Source organism: Mustela erminea, chromosome 20 (assembly GCF_009829155.1).
Source record: "Mustela erminea isolate mMusErm1 chromosome 20, mMusErm1.Pri, whole genome shotgun sequence".
Classification (NCBI taxonomy): Eukaryota; Metazoa; Chordata; class Mammalia; order Carnivora; family Mustelidae; genus Mustela; species Mustela erminea.
Genome location: NC_045633.1, coordinates 21,393,604 through 21,414,488, shown reverse-complemented (window position 1 = coordinate 21,414,488; position 20,885 = coordinate 21,393,604). Strand labels below are relative to the sequence as shown.

Below are 20,885 nucleotides of genomic sequence, written 5' to 3'. Positions count from 1 at the left end.
TATCACTCATTCCAAAACATTTTCGAGCCCTGATGCTACCTCGCCTCTCCCAATCCAGTTCTCCTCGGCGGGTGAGGTGCGACTCGCGGCGAGCAGAATCTGAGGGCTGGAACAGGTCCAGCCGCACGTGCCAGTGTACACAGCTCTTCAGAGGTAGGATCCTCCCGGTCCCCCTTGCCCACGCCTGGTTCCGCCAGAGGGCCTCCGCCCAGACCACTGACTTGCAGCCTTGCAGTTAGCTACCCCATGTAAGAAGTACTCTCTCTCTTCACCCATGAGCAACCTGTAAGGTTTACCATCTTGTCTGGGTTTGGCCTGTATTCAGCCATGGAGGGGGACGGCTCCCACTCAAGTTATTTGGTTCCCTGGTGGCCCCCAGTGAGACAGGGGGAGGGAAACATGGTGCACAGTGGAGAATCTGGGCCTCGCAGATGTCCCTGAAAAGCATTTTCCATCTACAGTAGATAAGGACTTGTAAAACCCTTCCCATAATACCATTACCACTCCCAACAGAATTCATGACTCCCTAATACCATCCGATACAGTGTTGAAATTTCACCCAATGTTTCCAGAGAAAAAATTCTGTTTTTATTGAGATGTATTTCACACAGAATGTTCATCCATAATTAGACGATACTCACCGAGTTGTGCAACCATCACCACAACTCCTACGAGAACATTTTCAACAGCTGAAGTAAACCCCATCTTATCTAGCAGTCATTCCCCATCCGCGTGCCCCCTTGAGCTCCCTCTGCACTCGTACATCTTCAAGGTTCATTGTGTCAGGACTTTATCCTTTCCACGACCAAGTTACAGTCCACTGTGTGGATAGACTGCTTTGGCTTATCCATCCATCCAGTGGATATTTGATTGTTTTCATTTCGGGGCTCTTGTGAATAGTGCTGCTGTGAACGTGTGACAAGCTTTTCTGTGAACGGGGCGCCTGGGTGGCTCAGTCGGTTAAGCGTCCGCCTTCAGCTCAGGTCATGATCCCAGGGTCCTGGGATGGAGCCCCACATTAGGCTCCCTGCTCGGTGAGGAGTCTGCTTCTCCCTCTTCATCTGCTGCTTCTCCTTGCTCTTGCTCTCTCAAGTAAATAAATTTTTTTTTTAAATCTTTAAAAAAAAGTTTTTCTGTGAACACGCACTTTTATTTCCCTTGGTAAATACTAGGAGTGCGGTGGCTAGGCCATATGGTAACATTATGTGTAGCCGTTTCTGGGGAGCTGCCAGGCTTTCTCTATCAGGTCTGCACCCCAGTTCCCCACCTGCAGTGTGTGAGGGTCTCAGTTTCTCTATATCGCCGTCAGCACATGGTATTGGTTTGATTACAGCGCGCTAGTCCGCATGAAGTGTGTTCACTCTGGTTTTGGTTTGCGTTACCCTGGTGTTGGACATCTCTTCCTATGTTTACTGGTCATCTGTGTATCTTCTTTGGAGAAATGGCTGTTCAGGACCTCTGCCCTTTTAGAATTCGGTTGTCTTTTCATTGTTATAAGAGTCCGTTATAGATACTGGAATCAAGTCCTTATCAGATATAGGACTTGGAAATATTTTCTCCCATTTTTTTGTAATACACTTTTGTGTGATTACAGTATGTCTTTTATTTTTTTTTAAAGGTTTTATTTATTTATTTGACAGATAGAGATCACAAGTAGACAGAGAGAGAGAGAGAGAGGGAAGCAGGCTCCCTGCTGAGCAGAGAGCCCGATGCGGGACTTGATCCCAGGACCCTGAGATCATGACCTGAGCTGAAGGCAGCGGCTTAATCCACTGAGCCACCCAGGTGCCCGCAGTACGTCTTTTAAAGCACCCGTCACCTGCCAGACTACAAAAGTGACCAGTACAGTCACATTTCCTGAATCAGCGGTGAAACAGAAGTGTGAGGCAAGCCTCCCCAAAGATCACTCTCTAGAATGGCCCTTGAAACTTGTATTGAACCAGGTAAGGGCACAGCCAGCTAGACAGACCCCAAGAATCTGCCTTGCCTTGGGGGTCACTTGGCCATAGTCAGATCTGAGGCAGCTTTGTTTTTGTTGTTGTTGTTGTTGATTTCTAAAGATTTTATTTATTTATTTGACAGAGATCACAGTAGGCAGAGAGGCAGGCAGAGAGAGAGAGGGGGAAGCAGGCTCCCTGCAGAGCAGAGAGCCTGATGTGGGGCTCGATCCCAGGACCCTGGGATCATGACCTGAGCCGAAGGCAGAGGTTTAACCCACTGAGCCACCCAGGTGCCCCCTGAGGCAACTTGTTAAGGGGAAGGAGTGGACTTCATGCCAGGCTAAGACTGAAGCATGGCTTTGCGCCCAGCCCTGTCATTCTCTAGCCTGGTCTCCTGGATGTGTCATTTAAAACATCCAGGCCTGTGTCCTCCCCTGGAAATGGGAAGACCTGGCCTGCTTCCCTCACATGATGGGTGAAGTGAATGTGTATACGGAAAGCATCTTGTCTCCTGGACAGCATCGCACGAAAGGAAGGTGAATTCTGTGCCAAGTAGTACGGAGCTTCTTGAATTAGCTACTCAGCCCTTCAGATCCTGGGAGGGGCGATGAGGCTGCAGGGATTCGAGGGCGGAGATGTCCTGTTCCCTGCATTTGGCATTTTTTTTACACCACGGTCACAGGAGATAATGTCCTGAAAGGGAGAAGAATTTCTTCGGAAAGGCTGCTTGTGAATAAAATCAGTGTCCCAGACAGAGGGGCCCCAAAGCAGAGGCACTCCTTTCAAGCATGGCCCTTTGTGCTCTTTGCTTTTTCTTCTTTTACCAGAGTAAAATATACATACAGTTGGCCCCTTTAACCATACAGCAGTCCTCTCCACCATCCCTCTCCAGAACTGCTGCTTCCCAGACTGACACTCGGTCCCCATTAAACACTCCTCATTCCCCTCCCTCCACAGCCACCCTTCTGCTTTCTGTCTCTATGACATTGACTCTAGGGACCTGGTGTAAGTGAAGTCACGCTGTAGCTGTTCTTTTGCGACTGGCTTCTTTGATTCAGCATCATGTCCCCCAGGTCCCTCCATGCTGTGGCGTGTGTCAGAATGTCCCTCCTTTTTACCACATTTTGTATAGCCATTCTTCCACTGGAAGACACTGGGGTTGTTTCCATCTTTTGGATATTGTGAATAGTGTGCTCCTTACTTTTGGTAAATACATCATTTGCAAAAACCCAAGGAAAAGTTTGTCATAGGGCCACAGAGCCTCTGAGAGTGGCACCCTGTGTTAGTGCCACCGGAGTAGCTGCAAGCAGGAATGGGCCCACGGTCTGGGGAGGGGGTTGCTCTAGAAGGTAGAGCAGAGGGTTAACGGCAAGGAGAGAGACCGGGGTGGCCAAGGGAGAGTATCCCTCACAGGAGCAGCTTTAAGCATCTTTGAACACCCGGAAATGAAGGTTAAAATTTGGGGGCTACCTGGGTCCCACTGTGAGGTATGAGAAGATGTCTGGGGGTAATGGGCAGACATATGAGCAGATACCCCACCTGTACTGGGACTCAGTTTTGTTGGGAGAGGACAGTAGCTGGGTGTGTTCTCCAGCTGTGGGTGGGAGTGGGGTGAGTTGATGGATTCTGAGACCGACACAGTCCCAGGAAATGGCAGAGCCCAGCAAGTGACACTGCAGAGAAGGATGGTTGACGTGGAGAGTGGGTGTTCAGACCAAAGACCACATCGGAGGACGAGTTTAAGGCACTTGCTTTACCTTTCGGAAAGAAGTGATGGGAGACAGTTCAGGGTAGCCAGGTCTTTTAGTCTGTTCGTGCTGCTGTAACTAAGTACAGACTCCAGGGCTTACAGACAACAGACATTAGCTCTCACGGTTCTGGAGGCTGAAGTACAAAATCAAGGTGCCAGCACCACCAGGTCGGGTTCTGGTGAGACCCCTCTTCCTGGTTCATACTCGGCCTCCTGTCCCTGGGACCTCCCGCGGTGGAAGGGGCGAGGACGTGCTCTGGGGTCTCTTTTACAAGAACGATCCCATAGATGAGGCTCTACCCTCATGACCTAAGAACCTCCCAACAGCCCCGCCTCCTAATGCCATCATCTTTGGGGGTTCAGATTGCAGTCTATGTTTGGGGGAAGCCTCAAACATTCAGACCATAGCACCAAGTGTACATTAACTTTGGCTTTGGACAGACCTAGTTCCAGTCCTGACTCTAGATCGCCTTTCAGAAGTGGCCTTCAGCTTTGTGAGGTTTAGATGAGAGGATCCAAGCCATGTGCCTCTAGTGCTGTCCCAGTCGTCTCGGGGTCTAGACGCTGGACTTGGAGTGTGTGGGCCTTTGTCCCTGGGGCCTCTGTTGCTTCTGCAAATACCCTGGAGAGGGGATGGGCAGGTGCAGGGGACCAGGGATGCGAGGACTCGTGCTCTCGCCTCTAGAATGCCCCGCACAAAAGCTTTGTAAACATCTGTTGATCTGAACTCTTCGGAACGCAGGGAAGGAGCCCGCCAGGGACGGTGTTTTCAGGGTGAAGCTGAGGTAAAGCATGTGAGGACACAGATGCCTCTGGGGAGCGTGCCTCAGTATGTCCACTTCTGAGACACATACGGCCCCAAGCAGATGCTTCCCTGGGAAGGAAGTCCTGTTCCAGACCAGACAGGAGGAGTCGTGTCTGACCCAGGATTTGGAGGAATCAGAGGTCATAGATGACACCAGAATCAGAGGCCTGCCTTCAGGAAGAAATCCTGAAAACTTCTCCTTAGCTCACGCTAAGGAGAAGTTCTCTCTGATAGAGAAGTTTGCTTTAGAGAGTGAGGGACCTTCTGAGGCAGGCATAGGGGATGGGGTGCCCAGTTATATCCCAGAGGACTACTCATGCTAGGGGGTTGAGGGGCTGAGTGGGAAGTGCCCTCCCAAGGCCGACTTGCATCCACTCCCCCCCCCCCACCAGCTCTTCCCCCAGGCCCCAGAGAAAACCCTCCAGTCCTGTTCTTTGAAGCTATGTAGCTTATTTTCCCTTTGCAACACATGGCTTCTGTGGAAGGAAACTGCCTAAAACAGGACGTCCATCTTTTCTATTTATTTATCTTGCTGGGAACTGCATTTTTTTTTTTTAAGATTTTATTCATTTGACAGACAGAGATCACAAGTAGGCAGAGAGGCAGGAAGAGATAGAGAGGGAAGCAGGCTCCCTACTGTGCAGAAAGCCCCATGTGGGGCTCAATCCCAGGACCCTGAGATCATGACCTGAGCTGAAGGCAGAGGCTTTAACCCACTAAGCCACCCAGGTGCCTCTGGGAACTACATTCTTATGTTAACATCCAGCTTATTTGGTTTTTACTTTGATTTATAGTATTTAGCAAATTCTAACACACAGATCAGTAGCAGCTCATCCTACAAGAGACTCTGCTCTTTGTACAGAGAAGACAGAAGCAGCTTTCCTCTCAGGTCTGCACACAAAGAAGCTGGTAGCAGAAATTATTTTCATGTCTTTGATATGTTATTTTGTGTATTACATTTAAGTGTACTACAGTTGTAAAATACTGATTTCAACTTTACTTCAAAGTTTATTTTTTTTTCCCTTGAAATATAATTCAAATACTCTAAAATTCATCCTCCTAAAGTATACAGCTCTTGGGGCACCTGGGTGGCCCAGTGGGTTAAAGCCTCTGCCTTCGGCTCAGGTCATGATCCCAGGGTCCTGGGATCGAGCCCCGAATTGGGCTCTCTGCTTGGCGGGGAGCCTGCTTCCTCCTCTCTCTGCCTGCCTCTCTGCCTACTTGTGATCTCAATCACTCTCTCTGTGTCAAATAAATAAATAAAATCTTAAAAAAAAAAAAGTGTACAGTCCAGTGGTTTTTAGTATAGTCACAGAGTTATGACCAGATAACTGTGTTTTTGAAAGTGACAAGTGACTGCCTTACATGTCACTGGTTGATCACACAGCTAGCATGCTGCTGCAGTACATGTCCACATGAGACAGCTTGGGAGTCCTGGAAAAGGCCAGGAGCCTGAAGACCCGCTTCTGTCCCTAGTGTGCAGCTGGGCAGTTTCTGAGCTCTCAGTAAAATCAGGGGCTTAGACAAAATGCTCTCTAGTTCTACTTGGAGCGGCCCGTCTATTCCTGGAGAGTTTGGGTCTGTCAAAGTAGAGGTGACCCTCAGAGCTCCACAGTGAGGATACTTGTTGGAAATCTGGGGAGATAGGACCCCTGGGGGAAGAGGAAAGCATCTCTTCAGGGCACCCCACTCAACCCCCCAAAGGAGGGGAGCTTATCATCCATCCAGTGTTTACTCTCTAGGTCTCTTCTGGCCCTTCCCACCCAGCATCCTGGCTTCCTAGACTTTCTCTGCAAATCCTCCATCAGGATTACTGCCTCTTGTCACCCTCTGGGTGCTCATGCTGAACCCAGTGGGGATGTCTCAGGATAGTTACAAGCACTGTAGTAGCTTTCTGCTCCTTGGGGACATCTCTGGTCTTAGCCACTGATGGCACAATCCCCCATGGTGGACAAGAACCTCCCTGGCCCAGCTGCCTCCTCGAGGCAGAAGGTCTGATGCCCTGACAACATTGTTTCCCGATCAACATCATGGGTCTGCAGGTAGGATTCCCACCCCCACGTGGCATCTTTAATCAGAAGGCTTTGTAGTTCTAGGGGATGGGGAGGTCCAGGGCACCCAAGTTTGCAGCCATCTTAGGTGTAGGAAACGGCCCCTTAACAGCTAGGACTGGACCTGAGAATGTCACATCCTGTATCTTTATAGGGTGTGTTCAGGAGTCTGCGTTCTCCAGTTTCTGGCTTTTTTCCCCTCGAAGCAGACAGTAGAGGTGAGCAGGGAAAGCCTGCTTTCCTGGGGCAGCGTGGGGCTGCCCAGGCGGGGCCCCACCTGGCTAGATGGGGCCAGCAGACACACACTCTGTTAGACAGCAGCCCCCTGGCCCTGTGTCCTTTCCAGAGGTCTCCAACCAGTGAACTCCCAGTCAGTGTTCTGCTCTCCCAAGTGGGCTCCCTGAGCTTCCCGGCTGGGTAAATACCTTTCCCGGCATAACACACCTCTCCCCTGTAGCACTTAGCACAGCTGCAGTGTCACTCATGATTAACCGTCTCCTTATGAAGTTAGAAAACCCACACTCATGAAGGCATCCTTTCTCCACAGAGCTGACACCATCCAGTCCCTCTGCCCAGAAACTTCCCTGCGCTCTCCCCAGCTCAATCATTACTTTTGCCTCCTCAATCTGCCTTTTTTTTTTTTTTAGATTTTATTTATTTATTTGACAGAGATCACAAGTAGGCAGAGAGGCAGGCAGAGAGAGAGGAGGAAGCAGGCTCCCTGCTGAGTAGAGAGCCTGATGCGGGGCTCGATCCCAGGAGCCTGGGATCATGATCAGAGCTGAAGGCAGAAGCTTCAACCCACTGAGCCACCCAGGCACCCCCTGAATCTGTCTTGAAGCCACCCCCTCTTCCTCAATCCCAGGACCCCCTCCTACTGCAGGCCCTCCTCTCTCACTCACTCCGCTGCAACCCTCGGTCCCAGCCTGTACCACAAAGCAGGGTACCCTGCCCGGCCTTCCTCCCCCACTGCGTACCCTTACCCAAAGTGGCAAACGGGGGACGTAGAAAGCAGGGGCTCAGAGATTGGGGAGCCGGGAGCCGTGCACGGTATCTCCTCTAATGGGCCTCGGACTTGCTCGGCGGTAGGGTTAGTCCCCGGTCCCCCCCAGGGACGCGTGCACTGGCAACTTCCACGGAGCGAGCCCCGGCCAGCACTTCCCAAGTGGACCTGTATGGCACTGGCCACCACAGGGGAAGCGGGCGAGAGCGAGGGACGGAACGTCAACCGGAAGTACCCTGTCCATTCTTCTGACTGGGGCGTCCGGCACCCTTGGCTGCCGTGGAGCTCTCTGGGAAATGTAGTTCCAGCTGGCTCCGCTTCCAACGCGGGTTGGAAGGCTTGGCTCTGGTGATCGTTGGGACCATTAGCCTAAAGCTGAAAGGCTGTCCTGGAGGCTCACTTGATAAATTCCTTTGCCCTTGTTATATATATTTATTAAATGCCTACTACACACCGGGCACCATTAGGTGCTGGGGTTGCTATGGTGAACCCAGACCATACACATGCCCAGAAAGCCCAGTGTTAGAGGGGGAAACTCATCAATGAGATAATCGCACAAACTGCAACTGTAAAACTGTTAAGGAAAAAACTTAAGGCAGGAATCACGTGGTGGGAAATGACTGGGGAAGGCTCTACTTGAGAGAAGAAGGTCAGAGGCGCCTGGGTGTCTCAGTTTTTGAGCATCTGCCTTCAGCTGAGGTCATGATCCCTGGGTCCTGGGAGGGAGCCCCGCATCAGGCTCCCTCCTGCTCAGTGGGAGGCCTGCTTGTCTCTCTCCAACTCCCTCTGCTTGTGTTCTCTCTCTGGCTGTCTCTGTGTCAAATAAATAAAATCTTTAAAAATAAATAAATAAATTGATAACCTCATTAAAAAAAAAAAAAAAAAAGGGAGAGAGGAAGGTCAGGGCCTTCTGGGTTTCTCCTGCCAGGACAGCCATTTGATGGCAGTAATGATTCCTCAGAGGTGTACCTCACAGCATTTCCCTTAACCCTTAGACACTGGAAGGCAGACTTTGTGATTATTCTTTGGGCCTTCAAGGAAGCCGAGACTCAGTCATTTTCCAAAGCTTGCACAATCGCAGATAGCTGGGCTTTAATCACATACCTTCAACAATGAACCTGAGACTTCCACCCTGTCTCCTCCTACTTCTTAACATACCATGCAGTCCAGCCCCGTTTTTTACATGTGGGAAACATGGATGATGTCAATGGCAAACTAATCCAGGAAAAGTGCTCAGCACAGGAGGGCCAGGCACAGAACAAGCCCTTGATTAGTGTTGGACGTTTCCATCACTACTCTAATTGCCTGTCTACTCTGACTTGTGTGTTACCCCAGCCCCATACTCTCTTCTTTCCGCATTATCCCTTTAAGTCACCTCTTCTCTTCCACTTTGTATATGTAATTTTGGTGGGGCTGACCCCAACCACAGCTCCAGGAGTGTGTCTGACAACCAGGCCAGGCCAGTCTACTCCCAGCCACAGTGGCTGGTTCAGTTGGTTGATGTGGCTCTTGAGCCACATCAGTCAAATGAAACTTAACCTCTAAGAGGAATGTGAAACTGTTAGCCAAGTTCCCTTTTGTTCCAGAGTGTTCAGGGTGACAGTAGTTCCCCTTCTTGTAATTTTCTGGGCAGCCTCGCCTGCAAGTGTGGGACCATTCTGCCCACTTTGGGTGCTACCCCTCTTCCACTGAAGGGGTCTTCTAGAATGGGAACAGCACAGGCAGTAATGTTGTCAGGCCAGCTACCCTCTGTGCCAGTAATCTGAGCTATTTTAATCACTAACGCTTTACTCACAGAAGACTCAAGGCAGGAGGATGTGTAGACCCAATTCTCTAAAGTCTCCTTCTCTGTTGTATTAGCTCAGCACAATTCTATTTGAAATGCATGGAGTGCCTGGGTGGCTCAGTTGGTTGGGCATCTACCTTCGGCTTGGGTCTTGATCCCAGGGTCCTGGGATTGAGCCCCACACTGGGCTCCCTGCCCAGCGGGGGCCTGCTTTTCTCCCTCTCCCGCTGCCTGCTACTTTGCCTGCTTGTGTTCTTTCTCTGCATCAAATGAATAAGTAAAATCTTTAAAAAAAAAAAAAAAAGAAGAAGAAAGAAAGAAAAAGAAAAGAAATGCATGGGGAACCTGGGTGGCTCAGTGGGTTAAAGCCTCTGCCTTCAGCTCAGGTCATGATCCCAGGCTCCTGGGATCAAGCCCCACATAGGGCTCTCTGCTTGGCAGGGAGCCTGCTTCCCCCCACCCCCCCAACCCCTTCTCTCTGCCTGCCTCTCTGCCTACTTGTGATCTCTGCCTGTCAAGTGAATAAAATCTAAAAAAAAAAAAAAAAAAAGAAATGCAAACCACATTTACCGCACTTCCTTCAAATTGCTATAAGCCTATAGCAATTGTGCCTCTTCGCTAAATTATTCCTTCCAAGCAATAGAACACCATAACATTTTTATCCTGAGAACTATCTTACTCAAACTTTTTGCTAAATTCCTTACAGCTTTTCTGGGCTGCTGTTAAACCTCTTGTCTACTTGTAAATGACTGCACCAATGCCTATTCCCTTTCCTCCTGTCAATCCTGTAGCTGTATCCAAAGTATAAAATTGACAGAGCCATAGAAATTTCATTCTTTAAATGCACAGTTTTAAGCATTTGCCATGTGTCCTTCCCTGCCCCGCCAGAGACATTAGACCACTAGTTGTGTAATTACTACTTAGTTTTATAATGGTAGGTAGTGATGGGGCGGGTGGTGTTCCAGGTAAAAGGAAAAGTATGTTCACACTTCCTGAGGAAGTAAAGAGCTTGGTACATTTAATGAACTGAAAGAAAGAAAGATAGTACAGCTGGAGAGAGAGAATAAAGAAAGTAGCTGGGGTTGGCAGGGAAGTAACAGTTTGGAAAGTTCTGTTGAGTGTTTTGGATGTTATCCTAAGGACAACGGGAAGCCAGTGGATTATGTCAAGTTGGATGGTGACATGATTAGACGTGTTAGCTATGCTGGCAGAGAACAAGAGTGATGTGCGAGGTTAGAGGACTATTTAAGTCAACCCCAGTGAGTACTGTTAAGGGTGGTGACAGTGGAGACACAGAGAACCAGTCAGGTCTGAGAGAGAGATCTAAGGCCACAGGACTTGAGGGAATGGATGAGCAGAGGAAGAGAGAGTTGTGTTGGTAGCATGAGCAATTGTGTGTATGTGACGCCACATACTGGAGGCAAACAAATCAAGGGCTAAAAGTTTAAGTTCAACGTAGGACGTATTCTGATGCCTCAGACATCCAAAGGAAGATGTCTCATGGACACTTGAATATAGGGATCTGGAATGCAGGAGAGAAAGAAACTGGGCGAGACATGAAGTGAGGTCTTTGTAGTCACGGAAGTGGCGAAGCTCATTCGGGAGGACCCTGTACTCAGGCGAGCGCAGGATACAGTAAGCCACAGAATCATCTGTGAATTTGGCCGCGAGGCACACAGGCCAACGAGGAGACAGGCGCTAGTTCTAGAGCACACTCTACCCGACAAGTCGGAACCAAAGTGTCTCTTTCAACAAGCCAAAGGTACACAAACTGGACGAGCCAGCAACTTCGCACTGCCAAAGTGGACTTCGTGCTGTGGAGGTAGCACGGACTCCTCCTGCCCTTGGCGCGTGATCTGTGCCTAGACTCGGGGGATGGAGATTGCTCTGGCCCCCAACAACCATACTTGTGCTGCAGAGGGCGAGACTGAAGGGACCCGTCATCAAACGCTCTCGGCCCAAAGCCCAGTTTTTGTAGGGAGGGCCCCGCGGTGGGTGCCAGGGATAGGCTGGGAACCCGGTGAAGGCCGCTGTGAGGCGCCCACAGCGTCCCAGGCGACCCGGGAGAGCACAGCCGCGTAGCCCTAAGAGGTCGCCGGAAGTGAGCGCATCACTTCCGGTTCCCAGCCCTGTGGGTCGCTCTAGCGCCTCATCTCGCTGGCATTCGGACCGGTCTGTGCGGGTCGCTGCTGAAGGCAAGCTGCTGGGGCGTTCCTTGGCCGCGCAGAACGTTCTGGGGGCCGTTTGGCACACTGCCGGCTTCCACCCCCAGCTCTGGGCGGGGAGCACGCAGGCCTTTGCCACCCTCTATGACCGCAGGTGCCTCAACCCTGACCCCCATACCACGCGCGGAGCCGGGGCTGGAGGGGACTTCGAAGTCTGGGGCTGCCTCACGGGGTTGCACTGGAACTTTCTTCTGCGTTCCGGGGAGCTAAAGATTTGTATCTGCGTTAGGAAATGGCTCGAGGTCACGCATTCACTCTCCAAACCCACAGTTCCCGCCCGTCTTCAAAATTCGCTGCCATCCAAAACCACTGGTGTGTGGAAGAGCAAGTGCGCTTAGTCGCCTTCCTCAGAGAGGGGCAGGTATTGGATGCCGTGCCGCACATCAGATAGACTTAATCACAGCCTAGTGAGAGCGTGCGTTCTAGAACTAAGTGATGAGAACACACCGAAATAGGTAAAATCAAAACATTAGACAGTACAAGTGCACGTAACAGACATACTTGGGAGGTATCCAAGCGAACTATAGATTGCAGCAGATTCTCGGGCTTTGTTTTATATATATATATATATATATATATATATATATATATATATATAATATATATAAATTTTTTTTCCTCATTCTATCACCAGCCTTTACAGGGTATTAATGCAAGGAGGGATATCAAAGAATAAAAGACCAAAAAAAAAAAAAAAAAGGCAGTCAAATGGGCATGAAAAGATGGATAATGATCCTCCTGACATCAGATCAATAAGCTTTTTCAATCTACAAAACTAAAGCAGATGAATATACATACTTCAAATGAAGATCATTGTTGCTTTTTTAACAGGTGGTCAAAACAAAAACACTTTACAGATAACTAGTACAATGAACCATTAGTCAAAATAGACTAATTAGATGAACTATAATCTGCTTTGTGCACGTACTAAGTAAATTGGCAGATTACTTGGAGCAAAATCTGCAGTATCAGATTGTGTTACATGCTGCAGTCTTCAGAACAATGCCACCTGATTCTATGGGACCTCAGAAGTTGAAGACTCAAAACACCAACATTTACTGTGAAATGTCACTTGTTTTCACTCCCTGTATACTGTGTTAGTCATTTTCTGTGTTAAATGGGGAGATGTGAATAGGCTATTAACTACTGCAACAAAGCTCTAAACAAAACTATATTGAATCCAACTCCTTCCAGATTAACTAAATCACACACTTTCTTTAGTTATAAAATATGAACTGTTGACATTTGAAATCTACTGAAATAATGCTGTTTTTATCAATGATGGCTTGTTAATACACCCTGGTATTCGGGCAACCACATTAAGGACTTGTTTGATACATATCTTCATCTCTGCACCAGCAACGGAAACCACATTTGTTCAAGAGTTAATTTCCTTAGTACAAAGTTCTCACCCTGCATAGTATATCAACAGCCATGCTGCAAAGGATAGTAAGCCAATCATTCATAACAGTAAACTGTGTTTCTCATCCTTATATTAATTTTTATCCAGTATTTTGTAACGCTAACATACTGGGCTAATATCTTCAAGTTAATAACAAACTGTGAAATCTAGCTCCATCAGTCAACATTGTAAACAAAAAGATGAAAAAGCCATCATTATAAAAACAGCATGGATCTCATTGGTGGACTGACTCCTTCCTCCAACTTTTTGGGCTCAGAGCAGCTTGAATTACATCCAGCAAATATAATTAGGTGAAGTGTACAATAAGGCAACAACTGAAAATATGCTTCTTTTACAGCAACTGACACTCAAGTTTTTTTTTAATTTTTAATTTTTTTCGGCATACCAGTCATTAGCAATGATTATTCCACCAAAAAGTTATCTTAATTACACTCAAGTGTATGTTAATGTTTTTATAGAAGTGCTATTTTTCTAATATCTTTAAGGAGGTTTGGCATAATCTTACAAAATCAGAAGAATAAAGAAAAATGTAAAACCTGAATTGAATTGTGAAGGAAGCCTCATCTGAGAAGGTGACTTCACATATTGAGGTGCAGAACAGCATTTAGGGCATAAATTCTCACCTTCCCCCATACTGTTGTAGGAGCAAAGCAAAGCATGACAGCTTCCATCTTTTATGTCAGCCCCATTCTGTCCTCTTACCTTCTAGGACAGCCTTCTCTACTTTCTGCAGCAACTGCACGAGTAGGGGCCACATTCCCAGTTTCATTCCCCAACCTGTAACTCTGTTCAGCCACCAAAAGCAGAAGCAGGAGAGCTGGTGGACAGTGCTTTCTGGCATTTAGCAAAGATTATATCCCAAAGTTGGCTGATAAGAAATTTAACTGGAGACCATCTTTCTACACAATTCTAAGTTCCCAGAGATCTGCTGAAGAACAACCTACAGATGACCTCACTTTTTAATTTAAGACCCTAAAGCCCTAGCAGACTGGCGTCTCATATTGAGTCGAGACATCAGAGTCTAGTATGACCTTGACATTCAGAGCACAGGGTCTCAGCAGTGGATCTGCAAACAAGAAACAAGAATAACAAAAAGGGGGATAGGAGTGGGTGAGCTGGGTTAGTCTCCATTTCCCTCACTCACCAGGACTATTTTCTTGCCTCTCAGCAGTGGTAAGAGCTTACAGCAGTAGCCAGCATGTCTTTGTATACTCAGTTCCCAACGTGCTATTCCACAGAAAGACCACACCTTGCAGGTACTGCTCTCCTAAAGAGCCCTGTTTCTGCTCGAGAGCTTTCCCAGCAGTGATCCCGTGCTAGTCAGTGCTGGACTTCCATACTGTTTCGATAGAATTAAGACCATTCTCACATCCTGTTCAAAAGTCCATTAGAAACTAGTTTTGCTGATAGGCACACAATTTTGCTGTAAAGAGAAATTGTGTACGAATGTATATTTGCACGATTCCCTGATTCTTTAACATTAGCGACCATTCCGTTCAACCATATTTTGCTCTTCTATTTATATGTAACAGCAGGTATCTAAAGACCTATATATTTTCAAGTAGTTTGGTTAAACTCTTAATAGTTTTCTGTATATGTTTTTCTTTGGCGATCAGGAATTTTTTTTTTCATCAAAGTCCAACTAAAACCCTAAGGACTGTATTCTGTAAAGTTTGCAATCTCTGATCGGATCATAGGGATGGGAGATTGAACTGGGAGTCTTGGGGAATCTTTCTGTTGCTTTATTACCATACACATTAAGTCAGGCTTGGGATAAAGCACAAAGGCAATGAAAGGGTTCTAGGATGCGTGTGCACAGGGTAGCCTCCAAGATGACTATCCTCACCCACCCATCTCAGCCTTCCTGGCTGCTTGCGGACCTAACACAAATGCAAACACATAACAGGATTGAAGAATGCACAACCTTCAGCATCACAGAGACCCAAGGTTAAATGCCAGCTTCAGCACATTGCTATTTTTTGTCTTCGGCAAGATACTGTCTTTACCTCTGTGGGCTTCAGTTTCCTCATTTATGAAACAAGGATAGCCCTTTCTCTGTCACACTTAACCCTGAAGATTAAATTAGGTAATACATGTGAAGCATCTAGCATGTTCACTGAACAATAATTACTCTTATTCGTAGAAAGGCAGGTAATGTGCTTTGGTAGCAACTTGGAGGTAACTCCTTCCAGAGAGGAGCAAGTATGTTTCCCTAGGTCAAGTCCAGGCACCAGAAAAGGCTATGGGCAGACTGCCAAAATTCCTTGCAAATGTGTCACAAAGGCCAGTGGCATCATATGTGAGAATGGAACTCCACGAATACTAATAGCCATTATGACACCAACTTGTCCACTTAATTTGGGAACCTTTCACAGCAGGTGTAAAAGCTTCTAAACTACATCAGAAAATCATGTATGAAATATCATTTCTTACAAATGTTACATTTAGTTAAGACCCAAAAAGCATAAGACAGATATAGACAAATTACTTTCCTAGATACGAGGTCTGCAGAACTGGCAAAAAAAAAAAAAAAAAGAAAAAAAAGAAAGAAAGAAAGAAAAGGGAAAGTTTCCTTCTTCTTACTTAGAAACCGTGTAACAAAAGTAAAAGAACATCTAGGAACACTTTCGTTTTAATGAAAACTGAATTAAAAAAAAATCCTTATCATTCTCTGACTCATACAAATAGAATGTGTACAGGGAATCAGTTACTGAGTTAAAATCCTGGCTTCACGCACTAGCTGACATTGACTGCTTCCTCAGCTATAAAACAGAATTCATAATGCCTAAAGCAAGTTCTGGTGGGTACTAAGTGACCTGGGATGCATGTAAAATGCCTGGCACATAAAGGGTAACTGGTCCCCAGTTTTCAATCCAGATACTAAGAAGCACAGCATTAATGAAAACTTGCTAGATTTACGTGGTGGTTTTCGTATGGGTTTGCTGATGAACAGTGAGATGCATATACAACCTGAAACCTTTCCCACATGTGCTACATTTAAAAGGTTCCTCTCCCGTGTGGCTCTTCTGGTGACATGCAAGCTCTGAATCCAGAATAAAACTTTTTGCACATGTTTTGCATTTATGGGGCTTTTCCCCTCTATGAATGCTCTGATGGGAAATGAGCTCGGAAACACGCAGGAAGGTCTTCGCACACTCAGGACATTTTAAGGGTTTGAATTTTGAGAACAAAAGTAGATTCTCCCCACAGTCGCTGCAGTGTTCAGAGTCATCCTCATGACCCTGCTCGGGGAGAAAAAGGTGTGAGGGCTGCCCGAAACACTTCACACACCGAGGGCACCGGTACTGGGTGGCTGACATGTGCGTTTTCTCACGCAAACCCAGATTTGTGTTCTGACCAAAATATTTACCGCAGTTGGTACATTCATAAGTTTTAGCAGTGTGGATTTTCTGATGCTGTGACAATCCTGGGAGCCACGTAAAACCTCTCCCACATATGCTACATGTGTGGGGTTTCTCCTTTACGTGGATATTCCTGTGCCGAGACAGATGTGAGTGCTGGCGGAAGCTGCTGCCACACTCAGCACACTTATAAGGCTTCTCACCAGTATGGATCCTCCTGTGTGTCCTCAGATTGGCTCTATGATTGAAAATCTTCCCACAGTCACCACATTTATACTTTTTGTCCCCTGAATGAGTTTTCTGATGCAAAACAAGGTATGAGTTATCACTGAAGCTTTCATCACATTCAGGACACTTGTACAAATTTTTGGCTTCTTCCCCAGGAAATTCAAGAATTTCAGAAAGTGCTCTGGTTCCTAAACATTGAGATAGTTCTAGTAATGGGGCTTGGTTTTCAATGGTAACTAATAGGCTTATGAGCCTTTTCTTGCAAGCAGGAGCTCCACCTGATACTTTCCTTTCTGGGTCTCCAACTCCAGTCTCGGATTTTTCTGGGTAATAGACAAGGGGCACAGTGATGGAGGAGTTTTCTGCGGCAAGTTCTTCAAATCCTGTAGACTCTAGATTCAACCGTTGAGAAGTCTCAGTCTTGCCTTCCCCTCCTGTTGATAAAACAAAGCAAAACATAGACAACACCCTCAAGTGGTACTGCGGAAAGAGCAAGCTATTTACACAAGGACCAAGAACCCACAGAGGGCTTATCCTAGACCCCAGACACTCGTACTAAACAAAATCAGGCCGGCAGGCTCCACTGACTTCCCAGAGGATTGAGGTTGTTGGTCCTCGAGGGGAGGAAGGGGAAAAGAGGTATAACTGAATTAGGGTCTAGCAGGATGGGAACTAAGGGAAATCTTGGTAGATGCTGTCCAGGGGAGGTTTCCAATTAATGCCCTGAGTCTCAAGAACTTTTCATCATTTACGCAATCTCAAGTGACTGCTGAGTGACCATAACTGGAGTAGAGACGGGGATTCCTATTTAGGAGAGAAAGAGAACAAGTGCGTATTTTTCTACCTAGCAGAGAAATAACATGGTTATTAGAAAGTTTTATTGTCACCAGGAGAGTTCTTCAAAATTTCTTTACCTCTCCTGGAGGAAAGATCAAGGTAGAGCTGCCGTGCATACAGCAGCCAAAGATAAGTGGTCTCACTGCTAGGATGGCTGACAGAACTTGAGCTGCCAAAAAACTTTCTTCCTTAATATTTTTCAAAATATTGATTTGTAAAGCCAACATATCAATATAAAAGGGGTTTTTTCCTTCCAGAGAAACAGCCCTATGATTGCCAATGCACACTGCCTGGATGGATTTCTGGGCTGCAGTGCAGTGTGGGAATCCAAATGACACCCTGTGGTTTTGCTGTTTTGAGGAGACCAAATTCAGGGATGCCAGGATGGCTAGAATTTCACAAAAAAATACTGCAGAAGAGGCAGGTGCCCAGGCAGGGCTGTAGACATCTAGGTAGGGCAGAGTATTAAGACTTGGGCAGAGTATTATTCTGTAAGTGCACATGAGTATCCCAAACTGGGAAAAGAGCCGTCAGAAAGGAACACAGAACAATCTTCAGAGTTCACACTACATACATAGTTCAATAGTTCATGTTCCTGACAGCCAAGATGGAACACACAAGCTATCAGGCTCCATCTTCAGAAAGACATTGCCTTAGCAGCAGGTCATATGGGCCCTAGCCTGAAGGCTGCTCAGAACAGAGCCTAACAAAGCAAAAAAGCAAGCCATGAAAGGATCATACCAATCCCAAGTAACTTAAATACAAAGTACAAAAAATAGTTTTTTGGTTTTTTTTTTTTTTAAGGTTTATTTATTTATTTATTTATTGACAGAGAGAAATCACAAGTAGATGGAGAGGCAGGCAGAGAGAGAGAGAGGGAAGCAGGCTCCCTGCTGAGCAGAGAGCCCGATGCGGGACTCGATCCCAGGACCCCGAGATCATGACCTGAGCCGAAGGCAGCGGCTTAACCCACTGAGCCACCCAGGCGCCCACAAAAAATAGTTTTTAAAAGTACAACAAAAGCCAACATCCAGCAACAGAATACTGACAATGTCCAGCATCCAATCAAAAATTACCAGACATGTAGAGAAGCAGAGGCTATGACCCATAACTAGGAGCAAAATCAATGAACAGAAACAGACCCAGAAATAACACAGATGATGAAACTAGTAGAAACAATGTTAGAATAGCTATAACCATACTTCTTAGGTTCAACAAGGTAGAGGGAAACATGAACATGATGAAGAGAGAGGTGGAAAATATGAAACACGAGTTAGGATATAGTTCCAAGAGTCAACCCTAGTCAGAGACAAACTCTACTCAGGTATGGGAACATTTCTGCATGTAGTTCCCCTTATGTGAAAATGGCATAGCACCCCCTTAAGAGTAAGTCAATTTCGAATCTTTAGTAGATAATAGTAACCTATACTCATTAAGTTTTGCAAGTAAAACTATGAATTGACTTTTTTTTTAAAGATTTTGTTCATTTACTTGACAGATCGAGATCACACAGACCAGAGAGGCAAGCGGGGCGGGGGGGGGGGGGGGGGGTAGGGAAGCAGGCTCCCTGCTGAGCAGAGAGCCTGATGCAGGGCTCGAGATAATGACCTGAGCTGAAGGCAGAGGTTCAACCCACTGAGCCACCCAGGGGCCCCTGTGAATTGACTTTAACAAATATTTGGGAAGATTACTGGGTACTGTCATGTCTCGTGTAAAACCACAGTCACTGTACTAGATAGGATTTTTTAAGAAAACATCACATTCTCTGAATACCACACTGTCATGCAAGCTCTTGTCATATCCACACAGATCAGACAGAGTTAGGTCCCATACCCCCATACCAACATGTGAATGAGACATGGAATCCTGTTCCTAGAACTGACTGAAGTTCGGAAATGCAGGAAAACCAGCTGCCTTACCCATCAAGACCACATCCTTGAAACACTCCTGGGTAGTGTCTCTGCTGAGGGACCTCTGGGCAGGGTGCAGACTCACATACTCCTCTTGAGAAAAATACACAGCCAGATCCTCAAACAGCATTGGCCCCTGAAACAACATGAGAGCCCATCTCAGGGCAGGAGGACCCCAAGGCGACCCCCTCAGTTTAAGGACTGACAAGAGCTACAAACATCAGAACCAAGGGAGGAAGGGGCTTGGTGTAAAAGGTTCGTGAGTGCTGGGGATGGTGTTTATAAATAAATGGGTCCTAAGTGTGGTGGTGGAAACTAGGAAGGAGTAAAAATGGACGTAATTTCTGAAGCAGTGTTATAGGGGCCAAGACAGTAAACTGTAAGGAGTTCTAGAAGAGACTTCTAGAAAAGATGAGGGAACTCTCAGGGAGGGAAACCATTACGTACAGATGCTCTAAGGGAAAGAAAACTGAGCAGCCCAGGAAGAAATCATGAAAAGGGACAGGGGTTCCAGTGTTCTCCCAACATCCTTTTGCTTCCTAGTCTCTCTCCTCCTTGCAAGTGACGCTCACTGCTAAGCTCTCTTTGGAATCAAATCCAGGCCTAGTCCTCCTTCCCTTAGTTTATCCGTCTTCTAAAGTAACAGTACCTCGACGCGATTACGAATCATCTGGGGCTTTCGTTTCTGTGTTTATTCAAAAGGTGTGGGATATGCCTAGAAATCTGCAAGTTTAAGCAGTATTCCAGAAAGCCACTTTGAGGAACTCTGATAGCCTTCTCCAACGGGCCCTACTCCCAGTTGGTGGTTCTGAAAGGAAGAATGTGATAGGCCATTTCTCCCAAGTGCCTGGTCCAGGGACAAAGACAGCTTCATCGAAGAGCTATTTGGGCATCGGGAGCCCTCCCACTGAGACAGGCATTCCTAGCCCTCTTCCGAGGGAGGGCAGGCAGAGGCCGGAAAGTAGCGACAGGAACTGGGACCCCGAGAAGGGACCTGTTCTTACCTGGGCCCCCGTTGTCGGAAGCGTGGACGCCATCTCAGGGGCAGGGAGTGCCTTCCTCAAGTGCCACACTGACTTCGAGACAGATCTAGGAGGGGAGAGAATATTCCTCAGAGGAGCTAGTTTGGCTGCAAAGCCCCTCCGTGCACTCTCAAGGCTTCCTCGCTTTCCCAACCCCTTTAATACCTGAGCCCAAGGCTCCTATCCGCAGCCCAGCCTCGTTGGGGCCGACTCCTGGGCCGGCCAGGTCCCACCTAGCGCTCCAAGACTAGTGATGTTAGAAAATCTCCCGCTACCCGGTCAGAAGGAGCAGAGGGTGACGCCCGACTGGCACTTTAGACCGAGAGCCACAACCACTGCTAGTCTCCCACGCTTCTCTATGCTGGAGCTGCCGGGAAAGCAGCCGGAAACGGCCCGCCCCCTTGCTGTCATTAAACTCTGCCCTGTGACTGGCCAGAGCTCCTCCGAAGGGGGCAGTCCTTCTTGTGTGTTGACCAATCGAGTCCGTTAACGGAGGACCGATGCCTCAAGAGCATGCTGGGAGTTGTAGTTTTCCTTCTGTCT

General features: G+C 47.2%; 2 protein-coding genes and 1 long non-coding RNA gene across 7 annotated transcripts in view; 2 read left to right on the top strand and 1 right to left on the bottom strand.

Moving 5' to 3' along the window:
- Positions 1–20,885, top strand: part of ZNF174 (zinc finger protein 174) — a 60,223-nt gene that overhangs the window by 8,892 nt on the left and 30,446 nt on the right. The window contains exon 3 of one of the 3 annotated variants that reach the window (XM_032327963.1): positions 1,641–1,682. The exons of 1 other annotated variant lie outside the window; for it this stretch is intronic. In XM_032327963.1, the coding sequence (XP_032183854.1) occupies positions 1,641–1,657 (17 nt within the window). In that variant the 3' untranslated portion in view covers positions 1,658–1,682. Of the gene's footprint in view, positions 1–58; positions 931–1,640; positions 1,683–20,885 lie in introns of those variants that run through there. One more of the 3 variants, XM_032327964.1, reaches the window with a different exon arrangement.
- Positions 13,336–20,782, bottom strand: ZNF597 (zinc finger protein 597). Of its 3 annotated transcripts, none has more exons than XM_032327959.1 (4): positions 20,581–20,782; positions 20,325–20,410; positions 19,330–19,456; positions 13,336–17,007 (listed from the first exon to the last, which is right to left on the bottom strand). In XM_032327959.1, exons 2-4 carry the CDS (start codon positions 20,355–20,357, stop codon positions 15,899–15,901), a joined length of 1,269 nt encoding a protein of 422 aa, XP_032183850.1. In that variant the 5' UTR covers positions 20,358–20,410; positions 20,581–20,782; the 3' UTR covers positions 13,336–15,898. The 3 variants fall into 3 exon arrangements, with proteins under 3 accessions (XP_032183850.1, XP_032183851.1, XP_032183849.1); XM_032327960.1 differs by having other exon boundaries at positions 20,325–20,409; positions 20,618–20,782; XM_032327958.1 differs by having other exon boundaries at positions 20,325–20,409; positions 20,508–20,781.
- LOC116581021 lies at positions 17,004–18,543 on the top strand. Its single transcript, XR_004281857.1, has 2 exons — positions 17,004–18,188; positions 18,413–18,543. It is a non-coding gene; the product is annotated as an uncharacterized LOC116581021 (long non-coding RNA).